This window comes from Psittacula echo (assembly GCF_963264785.1).
Source record: "Psittacula echo genome assembly, chromosome: 3".
Lineage (NCBI taxonomy): Eukaryota > Metazoa > Chordata > Aves > Psittaciformes > Psittacidae > Psittacula > Psittacula echo.
This window is the reverse complement of record NC_137736.1, coordinates 97,801,201-97,816,983: the sequence shown is the minus strand read 5'-3', so window position 1 is coordinate 97,816,983 and position 15,783 is coordinate 97,801,201. Positions and strand designations below refer to the sequence as shown.

The 15,783-nt window shown below is 42.5% G+C and overlaps 1 protein-coding gene across 1 annotated transcript in view; it reads left to right on the top strand.

The window, feature by feature from the left end:
- SIAH3 (siah E3 ubiquitin protein ligase family member 3) overlaps positions 1–10,710 on the top strand; it is a gene marked incomplete at both ends in the record, with an annotated part of 47,298 nt that extends 36,588 nt beyond the window's left edge. Inside the window, one exon of the mRNA XM_080612778.1 lies at positions 10,117–10,710. Within this exon, the coding sequence (XP_080468904.1) occupies positions 10,117–10,710 (594 nt within the window). The remainder of the gene's footprint in view (positions 1–10,116) is intronic.
- Between the last annotated feature and the right edge of the window lie 5,073 nt (positions 10,711–15,783).

Here is a 15,783-nt window from a genome sequence, read left to right as displayed (position 1 = left end):
ATTTTGATTGTCTCAGGGTGGATTTGGTCTAATTATCTCAGATGACACCAGCAAATCAGTTTCTCTTGGAGACATGCTGTTACTGTAGTAACTTGTAAATGAATATTGGATGATGAGTTATTAGAGGCAGCCTGAACTGGTAAGTTTATGAGCACAGTGGGCAATCATTTCTTCTTTTTTTTTTTATAATTCTTTTCCGTATTAATTTCCTTTTTGGTATGAATGTAAAACACAAATCAGTGGGTCAGATATAGGGCTCTTGTGAACTTTGCCTCCCCTATCAGACAGAGCAGATGCAGCTTGGAACTACTTTATCACTTGGTTTTTAATTAAAGCTTATAATGGTTTTGCACTTTATCCAAAATACAAAGTGGATAAAGGATGCAGTGAATCTTCAGATAATGCTACATTTTGTATTATCTCTTTTTACATATGCAGGCCATTCACTACATCACCCAGCTCCACAACCAGCATTGCTCATGAGCGATCTGGTGATAAACAGTGGTTACACCCTGCTCTTCTGAAGCAAAAGCTGATAGCGTGTGACTTAGCTTCCAATACTTGCCTTGTGTGGCCGAAGGGGATGACATTCAGAGGCATCACCCTTGCTTAGAACAAGGTATAAAATCTTCTTCTAGTCCAAAGAGAAGAGAGTAAATGACTACACGCCCCAGTGCATCAGCAGTTGCAGTGCAACATCAGATAATTTGCACTACGGTCTGTTGTCCCTGTATTGTGCCTAGTCCTAAAGTGCAGCAAAGAGAATTCAAGTTGCAAATCAGGTTCCAGGGGCACATCCCACCTTTCATCCCTCTAGCCCTTCTGTGGGGCTGGGCAGTCTGCCAGGAGGAGGCTTGGGCTCTCCCAGAACTGAACCAGAGATGTCAGACTCTCCTCCGTTGTCCACCAACACTGTACCCTCTGTTTTTATAGAAGGCCACCAAATTCGTGGGGCACAATTTTCCCTCAGTGAAACCATGTCAGCTCTCACCAATGACCTCCTTATTTTCCGTGTGCCTGAGCATGGTTTCCAGGAGGATCTGCTCCATAATCTTGCCAGGCACCAAGGTGACACAGACTGGTCTCTCCAGGTCTTCCTTTTTCTCCTTTTTAAACATGAGGGTTATGTTTCTCCCTTTTCAGTCAGTGGGAGCTTCACTGGACTGCAATGACTTCTCAAATATGATGGATAGTGGCTTAGCAACTTCATCTGCCAGTTACCTCAGGACCCACAAACACACTTCATCAGGTCCCATGGACTTGTGCATCTTCAGGTTCCTTAGAGGATCAAAAACCTGATCTTCTAAAGCAGGTGCTTCTTCATTCTTCCAGTCCCTGCCTTTGCTTTCTGCAACTTGTGTGGTGTGGCTGGAGCACTCACCGGTGAAGACTGAGGCAAAAAAGTCATTGAGTACCTTAGTCTTCTCCATATCCTGGGTAACCAGATCTCCCATTTCCTTATGGAAAAGGCCAATATTTTCCTTAGTCTTCCTTTTATCACTGACATACCTACAGAAGCTTTTCTTGTTGCCCTTGATGTCCCTGGCTAGATTTAATTCTATCAGGACTTTAGCTTTCCTAACCTGATCCATAGCTGTTTGGATATTCGTACTTGGTTAAGTCCTTGGAGCAGGCACAAGGCAATTACCACAGACTTGCCAACCTGCCAGATCTCCACAGGTCCAGATGTTTCCATATCATCCATTTCATCTCTATGCTTTTCATTTGTTTTGGTTAGCAAATAACTGTGCCAGATGCCCCACGGGAATTGCCCATGTGCGTGATTTTGTTTGTGTCTACTCCAAGTATTTTTTTTCCTCAAAGAAAGAAAAGAAAGTGATCTCAGGTAAGATCCAGCAAACACAGCAGCTAGACCAGGATTTGTCTGGGTTTCCATGACCCATCTGCAGCTTTGGCTGAGGGTCAGCGAGGTGGTGCATCTCCCTTCAGCCTTAGGCACTGGAGGTTTCAGCGTCCTCTCACCTGGGCTGGGAATGGTCCATCAAACTTGTATTTAAAGCAGGAATGCTGAAGAGCATGACCTGCCAGTGTCTACACCTGGGTCCCTCTCAGAAAGTACTTTTGAGACTGAAACACTTTAGTATAGATCCTGTTTATATTTCATTATAATTACATAGTTTTCAATATATTGAAGAACATCAAGTTTCTTGATTTTTTTTTTTTTTTGCTTGCACTTCAAGGCTGAATGACAGTTTATGTTGATTTTTGAAAAGCAAGAGTTTTTAATTTGGGAATAATGTCTTTCCACCTGGGAATGGTGGAACATTAATGGTGGAACTTAAAATGCTGCAACATTCTTGCTACATCTACCACAAAAAATTTATTTTTCTTCCAAAATATTCCTAAAAATATATGGCCTCATCTAAAATTTAGGGTTTTCTGACAGAGAGAAGTGTGGACGTGTACTAAAGCAGCATTTTCTCTGCATACTCCAAGGTGTGTAATTAGCATGAGGACAACCATTAGCACATCCCATGCACTGTATAACCAAGTCACGCCTGATTATGTTGCAAAGTGAGATGAGCAAAATGAGCTTGAAGTTGTCCTCTCTCTGCTATTTGATAGAAGGGAAAATAAATGCTACCACTGCCAAAGCTGCAACTAATATTCAGTGCTTAAGAAATTCAGCTGATGCATCCATAATGAACAGGATTTTGTGTAATTAAAATTTTAAATAAATCCCCAACATGAGCCCTGGCTTGGACTTCTTAATTTCAGATGTGGAAGTACAGTTTTTGACAAAATACTCTGAGGGTTTGGGGTTTTTTTCCTTCTCTTTTCTTTCATCTGAGAGATTTACAAAATCTCATTAGCATACTAAAAAATAGCAGGAGAGAAATTAAATGAAGACTGGGATTAAAAGACTCACTACTTTCTTCATGTCACCTTTATAGTTCTTTTGAGCATCTGTCCCCGTGGTGGGTGTAAGTAGTGTGGAGGTGGATGTTAGTGGGTGGCAAAGCTTTTATGAGGCAGAAAGAAGCTGAGAATTAGAAAATTATTGGAGGCAGTTTCCATACAGATGAGGAGAAGTAATCAGACACTAAGAAACCAAGGAAGAGAGGAAGACAGTAAGAAAACTGAATAAATGGCACATTTCACTGGCAAAGAAAATGCCAATTTATTTCAACAGAAACTGTGAAAGTTGCCATGGAGCTCTCACTCAAAGCATCCCACAGCTGCGGGCCTGGTCCCTCCTTGCCTGTGGAAATCTTTCTGTCAAAGCCAAAAATCCACCAAGTTCTCATGGCACATTTCCAGGCTGCTCACCTACCTACAGGGTGAGCGCATCCCTCTCTGTCCCTTGTCATACGTAGAGTGGTGGAGATGAGATGAGTGATGGCACGTTTGCAAGGAGGTCCTATAGCTGGGAGGAAGACCATGCTCCCCTGGAGTGCTGGACTTCATTCATGCCTCTGCCTGGAAAGCCCTGTATGGCACTGGAGAGTCACTTATAGCAAGCTGTTCATGGATGGCTTCAGTCAATCTCTGCTCCTGAGTTACTCAATCTGAAGACTTAGACCTGATTTGTGGATAGTTTAATCACTTGTAGCTGCAACTGAGGTTAATAGAGGTTGGAGTTTGAAAATATCAAGTGCTTCAGGAGGCAATTCTACTATGAAAAAACAGGAACTGTGTGATATAAGCTGGACAATAAAATATGGCCAATACACTTAGATCTTTAATCTCTTTGTGCCTAGATTCCTTGACCCTAAATGGAGAAATAATATTGCCATTGTACTTTAGCTCAACATCATACGTATCAGCTGACAGATGCCAGTAATGCACAGAGAGCCACAGCAATGAGGATCATAGAAGAAAAAATACCTAAATCAACTCAGAGGCAGTTTGGAAAAAAAAACACAGTCTCAAATTTGGGACTGTTTTCCCAAGGACAACAAAAATAATCTCATCATCAAAATACATGGGCCTCCCTTCCTCAAGGTCCCACTATTTTTTAAATACAAAAGGTGCCAGAATTATTTAATCTGGAAAAAACAGTGAGTTTCCCATCTTCATTATTCTCAGAAACATTTGGAGCAGACCTGTTACTGGTCTATACATAAACACATGTATGTGTGTTTACATAGGTGTATGTATAGTTTAATATGTATTTTAAAGTCAGGTGTTACCACAAACAACATAAGCCTTACAAAGTTGTACACGATAGGAAACTGGATCTCAGAGTGGGGTCAGCTGTAGCAGGAGTTAGCACAGGGCAATGTGGTGGGTTGGTAACAGGAGCGATGAGCACAGCCCTTTTCAACCCCTGGCTCCCACCAAAGGTCATAGCTGCCGTGAACATAAACGGCTCCAACCAACTCTCCTGTAATCCAGCCAAGAACACTGTGGCTGAGGATAAGAGGTTGAATCCACAGAGGGAGAAGATACGGGTTCCCTTTCCAGAGGAGGATAAAGTTGCAGTGTCTCATGGTGTGCTAAAGCTGGACCTGGGTGGAGGGGGAGCACTGTCTGCTGGTTTGGGTTGGCTGGCATGCCCGATGGCTTTTTCACCTTTGCTATTTTTTGCGTGACCCTGCTCCAGAAGCCCCACCACAGAATCATAAAATGGTTAGGATTAGACAGGACCTTAAGATCACCCAGTTCCACCCCCCCCCACCATGGGCAGAGGCACCTTCCACTAGACCGGGTTGCTCAAAGCCCCGTCAAGCCTGGCCTTGGCCTTCAGACTACACTATTGACTTCCCCAAGCAAATAGCCTAGCCCATGGGTGAATTAATGAGTGTTTGCAAAGTTGTGTGTAATGACTGGATAAAATGCAATTGCATAGGTGTGAAGTGTCTGGAAAAGGGTTATTATTCCCAGCACCTGCTTTGCTGTCAGAAACCCTCATTGACTGGGCAGTGAACCAGCCCTTGTTCTCACTCCTTGGGATGCTCTTGGAATGCACTGGCACCATTCACAAGCATGTAATATCTGATTTTTTACACATTATGTGTGTTACTGTAAGTAAAAGTATGAATGAGGCATCCAGACTCCCAGTATAACACTGGGAAACACTGGAAAGTGCAGGAAGGTGACATTTAACCTTCATTCTGAAGACCTGCACAGCATTTATTCTTCCACAATGCAACAGTGCTATTCTCCCTCCTTTTAGTCTGGGTCATCAGGGTCAAGGTCCTCTCCCCCGGGGTGGGAGAACTGGATTCAACCCTCCCTCACCCTGAGGGGTTTGCAGTGAGCAAATTCCCCCTTTGCAGCAAGCAAATTCCTGACTTGCAAATGGGGAATGCAAGCCAATGAAAGGCATTTGGCTGCTCAGTCAGCAGCCCACTTTGCTCTCCCATTTGAAGCTGCACTAATGTGCAGTGGAGAAGCAGGGCTAGAGGGATCACAGTGTAGCAGATGCCCAAACCCTACAGGGCTGGGGGCTCAGCTAGCAGAGGTGCACTGCGGGTTGCTGCCTCTGTTCCCACTATTTTTACCATAGTTGATCTAAAGTGTTTGCTAGTTAAGATACAAAAGTATGAGCAACAATTCCAAATTCCTCTCTCCTGGCTGGGTGCCTGGAGCTTTGCAGCTGCAGGATATGCTTGTGTCTTCTATACCTCTTGGTGATCTTTGAGCTCTCTACTTCTTGGATCTACACTTTGACCTTCCCGTGGGTTTTTTATGAACTTACTGTGACTGGAGGTGTAATAGTGATACGGAGCCCCATGTGAACACGCATCCATTTCTCTCTCCATGGACTGTGTTGTGTCCAGTACAGCAGAAGAAGCGCATAGTTATGTAACAGTTTCCTGACCAAAATCGGGGTGCGCCCTTCTACTCCTTGTCTAGAAACCAGTAAAACCTCTGTGGGTCTGCCCCAAGCATGGGTTTCGTCCTGGCTGCATGTAGAGAACAGTGTCCACGGGAAGATTCCTTCGGCATCTCTTGGGCACTGTGGTGCCCTGCATGGGCTGTAAAAAGAGCTGAGGTGCTTCAGAGTTAGCTACCTACTCCTCCGATATCACCTTAGAACAGACGAGGCACACCTAGAGCATTTTGATGCATGTTTAGCAGAAAGTCTGTAGAAAGGCTGGAGCAGGACCCAGAAGCTGTGTGTCTCAGTCCAAACATAACCTTTGTTTTTAATAAGAAAAGCACCGTGTGTTTATAAATTGCTCTTTGACAAATGACTTGTTCTTAAAGAGAATTACACTGTAATAAGCTGCATCATTAAAAGGACATTTTTTCTGTGAGTGGCAGAGCCTGGTTTCCTGTGGTTTGGAATCTTGTGGTGGGATTATCTTGTGTCTAATGAGGACCACTATGGCTGAAGCCTTTTCTCCTGTTCATAAAGACGCTGTCTCACGTGGGTTCTCTGGTGTCTATAATACGTTTGGGATGAAATTGCTGTTGTTTAGGTTCTCTCCTGTCTGGCAATGCAATATTGCTCATGTGGCAAGCTGTTCCCTCCTAGAGACACAAAGGGGTCATATTTCTCTACCCTGCTGCCCCTTCTCACAGAACCGGTTAAAAATTAAAGCCTTTGAGACTTCTATCACACAATTAAGTTTGACTGAAATTGGCTAAAAGATAATTGAGAATAATACTGGACTGACACAATACAATAAACCTAATTTTATTAGGTATTTGGGCAATAAATGATAGAAAGTAAATACTGGAGCAGATTAAACATGGAAAAAATGTTCATAAATATTTATTCAAGCTTTTAAATGCACTCAAGGTGACCATTTTATGCCCCTTTTGCATTTAAATTTTAGAGGTTCAATTCACAACCATATGAAACAGCAACAAGGGCACAAGAACCTCAGCAGTTACACTCATACCTTAAAAGTAAAATAATAGGGGGGTTTTGAGACTTTTTTCACATGTATCAGGATTTTGTAAACTTTCTTTCAGAATATTACAAAATCTAGAATTTAGAAATAGGACTGTTGAATAATTCAGAAAACAGATTTTGAAGATGATTCTTACCAAGTCAGAGAATAAAAAGGGATCATGTGGTTTCTGCTGGATTTCCACAATTTTCGATAAACCTGAACTGAACAAAGTCAGACCAAAAATCCTTTGCTGAAGTGATTCATGGAAATTTTTCAAAAAAGTGAGATGTGAAAGGGAATTCTCAATTATTTGCATACACACATACAAAAAAATAATCAAAAATTAAGGAAAGAAGAAAAATACATTGAATAAATTGCTCATTGTAATATATTTTCCAAGTTCGTAAGCCACAAAAAAGTGCTTGTTATAAAGTGACTTTTGAAGATAGTTGCATTTTCTTACTTTACCCACCTTACCATGTTTAGATGGATGAGCTCCCATTGCTCTCCATGCTTATCAAATTAGGAGAATGCATTTTTAAATTCAATTGCATCCTCAGTGGAAACATTTTCTCTGACTCTGGTAATCTTTGGAGAAGAATTACACAGAGTCTATAAAGCTCCACATTTCAAAAACCTAATTTTGAATGTTATTCAAGAGGTTAATTTAAGATTCATCTTCCTAAAGAGGAGTTAAATAAAACTGATAGAAGCCTGGAACTTGTTGAGTGGTTGAGAGGTTTATCAGCATGTGAGTATGAGTTCATTAGTTTTAATTAGTATAATCACTAATGTTGCATTAACAGTTGGGTGAGAGAAAGTAATTGCTCACACCCACTGTATTAGATTGGGAGATAAGAATTCATTTTATGAGGCAATTAGCATTTCAGGGATTTTTTTTAAAAAGCTTTTACCATCAGCTATTGCAATCACCTTCTTCACCAAAGAGTTTAAATTAGCCATAACTTTCATCCTAATGAGATGCAAAAATTAATGTAGAATTAAGCGTGAACCAGCAATCCCACCACGATAAACGGGCAGCGAAAGCCACAAACCTCGATTAGTTTATAATGACCTGTTTTATTTCCCAGACAATGATAGTAATTTATCTATCCTCCATTCATTATCTTCTTGGAAAGTTTATATTTCTGAATTTTATAGAGCAAAACAAAAAAAAAATATGAGGAAGGGAAAAGTAGAACAGTATTACTGAATAATTCTCTAAAGAAAAAGCTGCAAGGTTCAATAACAGATCTTAAATAGCCTATTATTCTTTATATCAAATGTCAGAGGAAAAAGAAACAGCTCCCTTTGACACCGAGTGCCTTAGGAAGAACTAACAATTTCACAGCAGCAGCAATCACAACCCTGCTCTGCCCATTACATTCCTTGGCAGATGACAAAATGAAAATGAAGATCCAGGACTTTGCCATCCTGGTTGGCAAGGAAGCCCTAGTCATCTGAGAATTAGGACAGTTGACCCAAGAGACTGCCTTCCAAAACATCCTGGAAGGCCAAAGTGCAAGTTCTGGTGGGAAAAACTGCTTATAGTAAGAGCGTTTACTCTCATGTCAAGGCTTAATGAAGGACATCATGGTATCCATAGACAGATAAGACAACACAACATTTGCAGCATATCTGGCACCTATTATATGTGATTATGCTTGCTTCTGGTTAAAATAAATCTCTACTCAAGAAGAATCATAGAATCATAGAATAGTTAGGGTTGGAAAGGACCTTAAGATCATCTAGTTCCAACCCCCCTGCCATGGGCAGGGACACCCCACACTAAACCATGCCACCCAAGGCCTCATCCAACCTGGCCTTGAACACCGCCAAGGATGGAGCATTCACAACCTCCCTGGGCAACCCATTCCAGTGCCTCACCACCCTCTCAGTAAAGAATTTCTTCCTTAGATCCAAACTAAACTTCCTCTGTAAAAAGCCCAAATCTGCTATGACATGGATGTGGCGTGGTGGAGAACAACTGATAGATGTTAGAACCATAATATTGTTCCTGTAATTTTGGGTATATGTATTAAAATGAGCAGATGTGGGGCAACATTCAGGGAATTACATGAATATTCCTAAAACATATGCTAAAAAAAAAGTACTTAACATATGTATGTACTCTTAAGGCTTATACCCTTAATAAACATCTCCAAAGGAGTTCAGGAAGAGATAATGTCCTCCTACATTTAATCATCTAAAATTTAGGTACAAACTGACAGATTGGATCTCAGCCATGCTGGCGGCAGCCAGTGCTACCTTTAGGAGGTGGATTATTCCAGTTAAGGTCTGAATTCACACCTAGGAAGGTCTGCCTACCTCTACTGACAGCAGAGGCAGTCCACGGTAAGCACGTTTCTGTCTCTCGTGACTGAAGTAAATGCTTAAAATTGGGTAGGATGAATCATGACTGGCATGCCTGTGCCTTAGGGTTTGTCTATGCACTGGGTTATTGTGGAGAGCCATTTCTCTTCCTGAATAGCATTACATGAGGATACACTTTTGGTGGAATGAGACTGACTCATTTCTCTTCTATAGTATCTGCTTGACAGGGGCAGACCAGTTTGCTTCCTGGTTCTTGTGTAGAATCCTTCTGCAAGAACTGCTGCTTTCTTAGCTAGATGCCCTATCTTAATCCAAATTTCCTTCAGTATAAAAATGCCCTAAATTTGCCATCCCTACACCTTTGAGAGCCATTTAGGATTAATGGAGGTAAGTGCATCAATTAAGCCCAAATATATTGACCAAAAAAAAAAAAAATAAAATAAAATAAATGAAAGCATCTTATACAATAAAACCTTACTTTTATTTCTGAAATTATGGGTGTTATAAAGCATATTGTTTTAGTAGAAATGCCTGTATTTGCCAGTGTGTTTCATTAAAGAATAATAAAGCCGTACATATTTCATTTCCTTGTTCTGAGCTGCAAGAGCTGTAACTATATAAAATGCCCCATGCTGCCCTTGCTTTGTTGGGCTTTTTTTCCTTTTAATCAGATTTCCCCCAAACTAATGAAATTGCTCTTTAAGCACATACATCACTTTCATGTGAAGTGACTTATCATGGCTGAAACGGTTTCTCTCTTCTCCTGGAGAACAAGGCAACTGCCAACACATTTGCTGTGCAGCTCCAGATCTGGATTGCCCCAGTCTCCAGAGAACTGAGTTCCTGGCGTTCCCATCAGGGCTGTTTTCTGAGGGGTATGAGGTGACAGATGTCTGCAGGGTCTTCCCCTTGCATATCTGCACTGATTCCCAGTCACCTGCTATCACATGTAATTTCTCTTTTCTTGCAGTATGCACCGACTCGCTGTGCAGCTGCACAGACATCTATGCAGCAAGGCATCCTTACTCCCTGCCATCACCACGAAGCAGTGCATGACCCCCAGCTGGTTCCCTGCACTTGCCCACTCTTCTCCTGCCCATGGGAAGGGCACCTGGAAGTGGTGGTGTCCCACCTGAGGCAGACCCACCATATCAACATCCTTCAGGGGGCAGAGATTGTCTTCCTGGCCACGGACATGCACCTGCCTGCACCCACAGACTGGATCATCATGCACTCTTGCCTTGGCCACCAGTTTTTGCTGGTTCTCAGGAAGCAGGAGAAGTATGAAGGCCACCCCCAGTTCTTTGCCACGATGATGCTGATTGGCACGCCAACCCAAGCCAACAACTTCACCTACCGGCTTGAGCTCAACAGGAACCAGAGGCGCCTCAAGTGGGAGGCGACCCCCAGGTCGGTACTGGAGTGTGTTGACTCTGTCATTTCAGATGGGGATTGTCTTGTGCTAAACACTTCCCTGGCTCAACTTTTTTCCGACAATGGAAGCCTAGCGATAGGAATTGCAATAACCACCAGCAAAGTTCACAATGCTGAAGCTGAAATGTGAGAGGGAAGAGGAAGAGGAGGAGAAGTAATAACAATGGTGCTCTAGCTGCCTTGGAAGAGCCAGAACTTGCGGACTTTTGGGGGGGTCTCAGGTCTTTTATGATATTTAGTACTTGTCCACAGTGGGCATTATGTAAACATCCTGTGGTTACGGTCTCTGTGTCATGTATTTACTGTTTTGTTAATACAATTTTATGAGAAATTTTAAAGAGGCTAATTAATTTATTGTCACCCTCCAACAACACTGGAAACAACTCTTTCTCCTGGAAAGGGCATCCAGGGTGACTCATAGACAACTTTGGTCTGAGCATTCTATGCAAATGTGTTTCCTTCATTGTCTGCCTAATTGCCTGGTATTAAAAAGACCTTGTGCTTGGTAAAAGGTAAAGCATTTTACTAAGTGACAAGAGGACTCAGGTTTCCATACTAGCAGTAATGATTAAAGTCTTCCACTGTGGCCACAACCAAGTCCCAGGGAGCTTGCAGTTGCAGAGCTCCCTTCAGCATCTGAGAAAACAACCTTCACCACAAAAACAATGAAAGTTTCAGAAGAAAAAGTCACCACCTCCTCTGAGCTGGGACCTGGGAAGCCTCACCCTGCATAAAATAAGGGATGACAGCTAGTCTGTGGTCACTGTGAGCATGGTTAAATCTCACTTTTGTGTTATAATGGGCAGTGAGAGGCTTGCTAGATGATCTGGCTCCAGGATGGATATAGCCATAGCCAACCATTAGAGCATTCACTTTTTTAGCTGCTATTTCCTTAGCATTCAAAAGAGATTTTCAAAAAATAAAATATCAGAACAGTCTTAAGTTGTGTACTGATCATGCTATTGAATGCTGTGCCCCTTAGACCCACAGTGTGTGCTGCTAAATACTGTCTTAAACTAATGCAGCTGGAATATTTGTTAGCAAATTGTCTATGAAATTTGAAATGCTCTGCTTTTTTAAAAAAAAACCACACCACACCACTAACTCTCCTCCCCCCCCTTACATTTGGACCCTTTTCTTCTACTAAGGATGTTTCACACATGGTGATGGTCACAGGAAGACATTGCTTTCTCTAAGAGCTTCTTCCTTGGCTTGCTCCTTGGGGAGAGTCTGAGGCAGGTTTTGACCATCTCCTGACACTCGGTTCCATCTGCAGTCAGTCATGTTTCCTCCATAGCCAACAACAGCAGTGAAATCCCACCACGGTGATGTGTTGAAAGGCAGGGCTCTACAGGGATTGTGACACAAGAAGCATGGGAAATTGTCTTTTCCTGTTTTCCCGTCTGGCTGCTCTTGAAAGCTTTTTCAATAAACAGCTGGTGGGTTGGGTCAGTTAGTAGCTAGAGAGATTGAGGTTTATCACTTAAGTCCCTTGACGAATCGAGGAAGTCGGGGGAAGTCAGCTAAGAACAGTCTCTGTGTTTCAAAAGGCATCTTGCTGTACCTAGCTTTGGGTGGGCAAAGCCACTGATACTAATCTCTCCTACCTGCTGCTCTCCTGGGAATTATGATAGATGATGAGTGAAGTAAAACCAATTGCAATTTTCCTGAGATGAATGCTATGCAGGTAATGCCTTCCGAGTTGCAGATGCACCTCTCCTCCTTACCTGGGCTTTCATACTCATAGAGGATCTATAGTCTCTTGCTGATCATGACCACACAAGCTGAGGTCTGAAGCAGAAGTCTCAGTCCCTGTGGGAGTGTGCTGAGGCATATCTTTACAGCTCTCGCAGCTCTCCATTTAGGAGGCCAGGAGGACATGGTGGTTTGCAGTGCTTTACCGGAACGTGCAGGCTTCAGAGTGGCTTGTCTTTTCCCTGCAATGTTAAATATTCAGAACCAGCAATTGCTGCCCTTTCCCTAAATGATGGCCATAAATAAATCTTTGGCACTTTTGTGGACTGAAACTGGATTCTCCAGCTCCTCCGGCAAATATTCTGCTGCTGAATTAAAAAGAAGCAAAAGTAATAAAACCCCAATAAAAACAGTTCCTCTAGCTTAAACTTCCTGAGCTCTTTCTTTGAACACTGTGGTAGAGGCCTAATGTAATGCTGCTTTTGTTTCCTGATCACAACCAGTTCTAGGGGGAAGAATACTCCTTGGGTATTCACTTGTTCCAGAATATTTACTTCTTACTAGGTGGCACCTTTTGTTCTTGAAATATCTACAGGAATGAAGAATGCATTGATTGGTATTTTGGAGCATGTTCCTTGCCAAACGACCAGTTTATTTCTGGCAGAATGAGTGTGACAGCAACTTTCTCGGATCCCAGTTTTCTGGGATGGGCATCTCCATCTCTTACTAGCATCCTGGTTTTCTGGTTCTGATGGGGCAGGAAGCACAGTAGAAACGTGACCTCCTCAACATGGACTTCCTCACATTCTCCGTGTCCTCCTCCCAGAGCTTTCTCATGACCATACCAATTGTTAAACCTTTCTATTTCCTACTCAGTCCTCCCCCTCATATGATGGCCACTCTTCTCAGCCTATTCTCAAGTTCTCAGACTGGGTTTCCCCTTTGACTTGCATAGCCCATGGCACTTCTTGACTCCTGCTTTTGCCTCTTGGGTGCCGGTGTTTATATTGTTCTTGCTGCTCTTTGCAGCCAACTACTTGCTTTTCTACAAGTAGCCTACTTGCTTGGCTTTCTACACAGCTGCAAAGCCCCAGCTCTGGCAGGGATGTCAGAAATCCAGGTATATTGTAGTACTGATGAGAATCTGTCCAGTAAGACTCTCAGTACAGAAAAGAAGGACACATTTTGGGGAGAAAGGAGATACGGAAATCCAGCCTTCATAAGCATCCCAGTATAAAACTCAAACGCTTAAGGGTATATTTAAGGACTTAATACCATGGAAGACATTTTAATTCTGTTATAATTTAAAGCCTATGAGCAACTCTTCACTGCCATAAAGCAAAGGTGAAGCAAATATTCTGCATGGTGGGACATAAATTCTAAAATGCTGGCAGATAGGAGCAACAGTGAAATTCAGTTTATGTGCAGTCTTTCAGTGTCCATAATATAACACTTTTTACAGCTCTGTACTCGTGGTTGAAAGCAGTTGTAGCTTGGCTTCCAAAATTTGGGCAGAAATTGGGGCTTCTAGAAATTATTTTGTATTCTAATATTTTGCATCTTTAGAATGTATTATACCCAGTCACTCCAAATTCCTTCCTTTCTGTGAACACAGCCTTACATCTCTTTGAAATAAGCAAGTACCCTTCATTTGGTGCAAGAGAAAATGTCTTGCAAAATTGCTATGCAGCTGTTGTAGAATTCTGTTTTCCTGCCTTCCTGAGAGCAGTGTTCCCTCTTTGGTTTTTGTTTATTTATATATTTTACATAGACAAAATTGTAGGGGGCTTTTTGTTGTGGGGTGGTTTTGGCTTTGGGGTTGTTTTTTTTAAGTTTTCACATATCCGTGTTCATGGATGGATTTTCTTGTGCCAAGATTAGCAGAGTGCAACACTATTTTCATCAAGCTGAGCCAGATGGATTGTTACCAGACCCACTAGAAAACCTACTTTGGTTCTTCTGCACTATTCATCAGACACAGTGTGAATGTTAATGTCAAATCTGCAGTAAAACAGCATTAGTGCTTTCAGCTCAATCCCATTATGAATTAAGCTCACATCATATATCCATGACTCACTATAAATCAGCTGAAGCACCCTGAGTCTCATCTTGAAGATGACAAAGGATCTTGCTGTGGCAGTGCCAGTTGAAGGGCTTGCTGAGAAGTAGGGCAGTAGTCCTCTTCCCACTGGACTCTGATATCACATCCTTTTCATACCATCCTTTGTGAATACAGCCTAGTAAGTTGCTTAAGAAAGCAGGGATGGTAAATTCTGGACAATGAAATCGTTATAACAAAAACGAATGTTTACAATAAATTGCTAGATACTACTGCATGGCTTTCTCTTTTGGGCATCAGAGGAATGAAACCCAATTGACAGTACTGTAGTATAAGTGATTTATCTTGCTTTTCTAGCTCATAAACACCTGAAAAACACTTCAATCAGAGAAGAGTCTGAGTCTGTCAGAACAGACTCAGAGATGCAATTCTACAGAAAAAATGTTTTCACATGGGGGAGCTACAGCTTCTGAACTCTTCAGACACAAGCATAGTTTTCAATCCTTTTTTTCTAAAAAATCCAATTAACTCTGCATGCCTACACCATCTGAGTGAAGGGTGGAAAACAAAGATTGCCACATCATCAGCAGAACCATTCACATGAAAAGATGATTCATCTTCTGCAGACATGACCCAGCAGAAAACAAGGACAGCAGGGTAGCACAGGACAGTGCCCGCAGGCTCTGCTGAGGGCAGAGCAAAACCTCCAGAGAGAAACATTACTCAACAGAAAACAGATAGAGTGAGGTCACAGCAGGGGTTGTCGGGAAAATGACTGGGACATCCTGAGACCACCAAACCAGTGGGGAGCTGAGGGTCCATGCAGGGATGTGTTTCTTCATATCAGCATCTTCCACCCGGCAAAAGGGTCTCTGGCCTGCTGGTACCCTTGTCATTAGAGCAGTACAGATGAGAGGATCAGCTTTTGGCACTGTGGGTCTGCATGCTGATGGCCCTGATGCTGCGTAGTTAGTGCTGCCACCCAGCCCCAGTCCTATCCCACAGCTCCTCTGGTTTTTGCGGGTACCCAGCTACCTGCAGCTGCTAGCTCAGGCACCTAACAGTTTTGGTGTCATTCACCTGCATAACTCCCACCAAAGTAGGAAAGAACTTGCTGAAAACCTCCAAAAAAATCTTTGGCAGAACATCACATTAAACCTATACCTTACGCTTGGTTAGGACTATGGTCATTCTTTCTTTCTCTTTCCACAAAGGCAATATACTAACACATAGCTTTGCTATCCCACTTTGGGCTCTGCCCCTCCAGAAGATGCATGTGAAGGATTAGCAGGCAGTCATCATCTTCAAGAGAAGGATGAGGACTAACGTTCATTGCAAAGATGGCTATTCTTGCAGTACTTTCACAAAGGGACCCCAGGCTCAAAAAACCCCAGCCTAACAAACCTTAGTGGGAGGCAAATGGGAAAGACCAATTACAAAGCCTGCTGC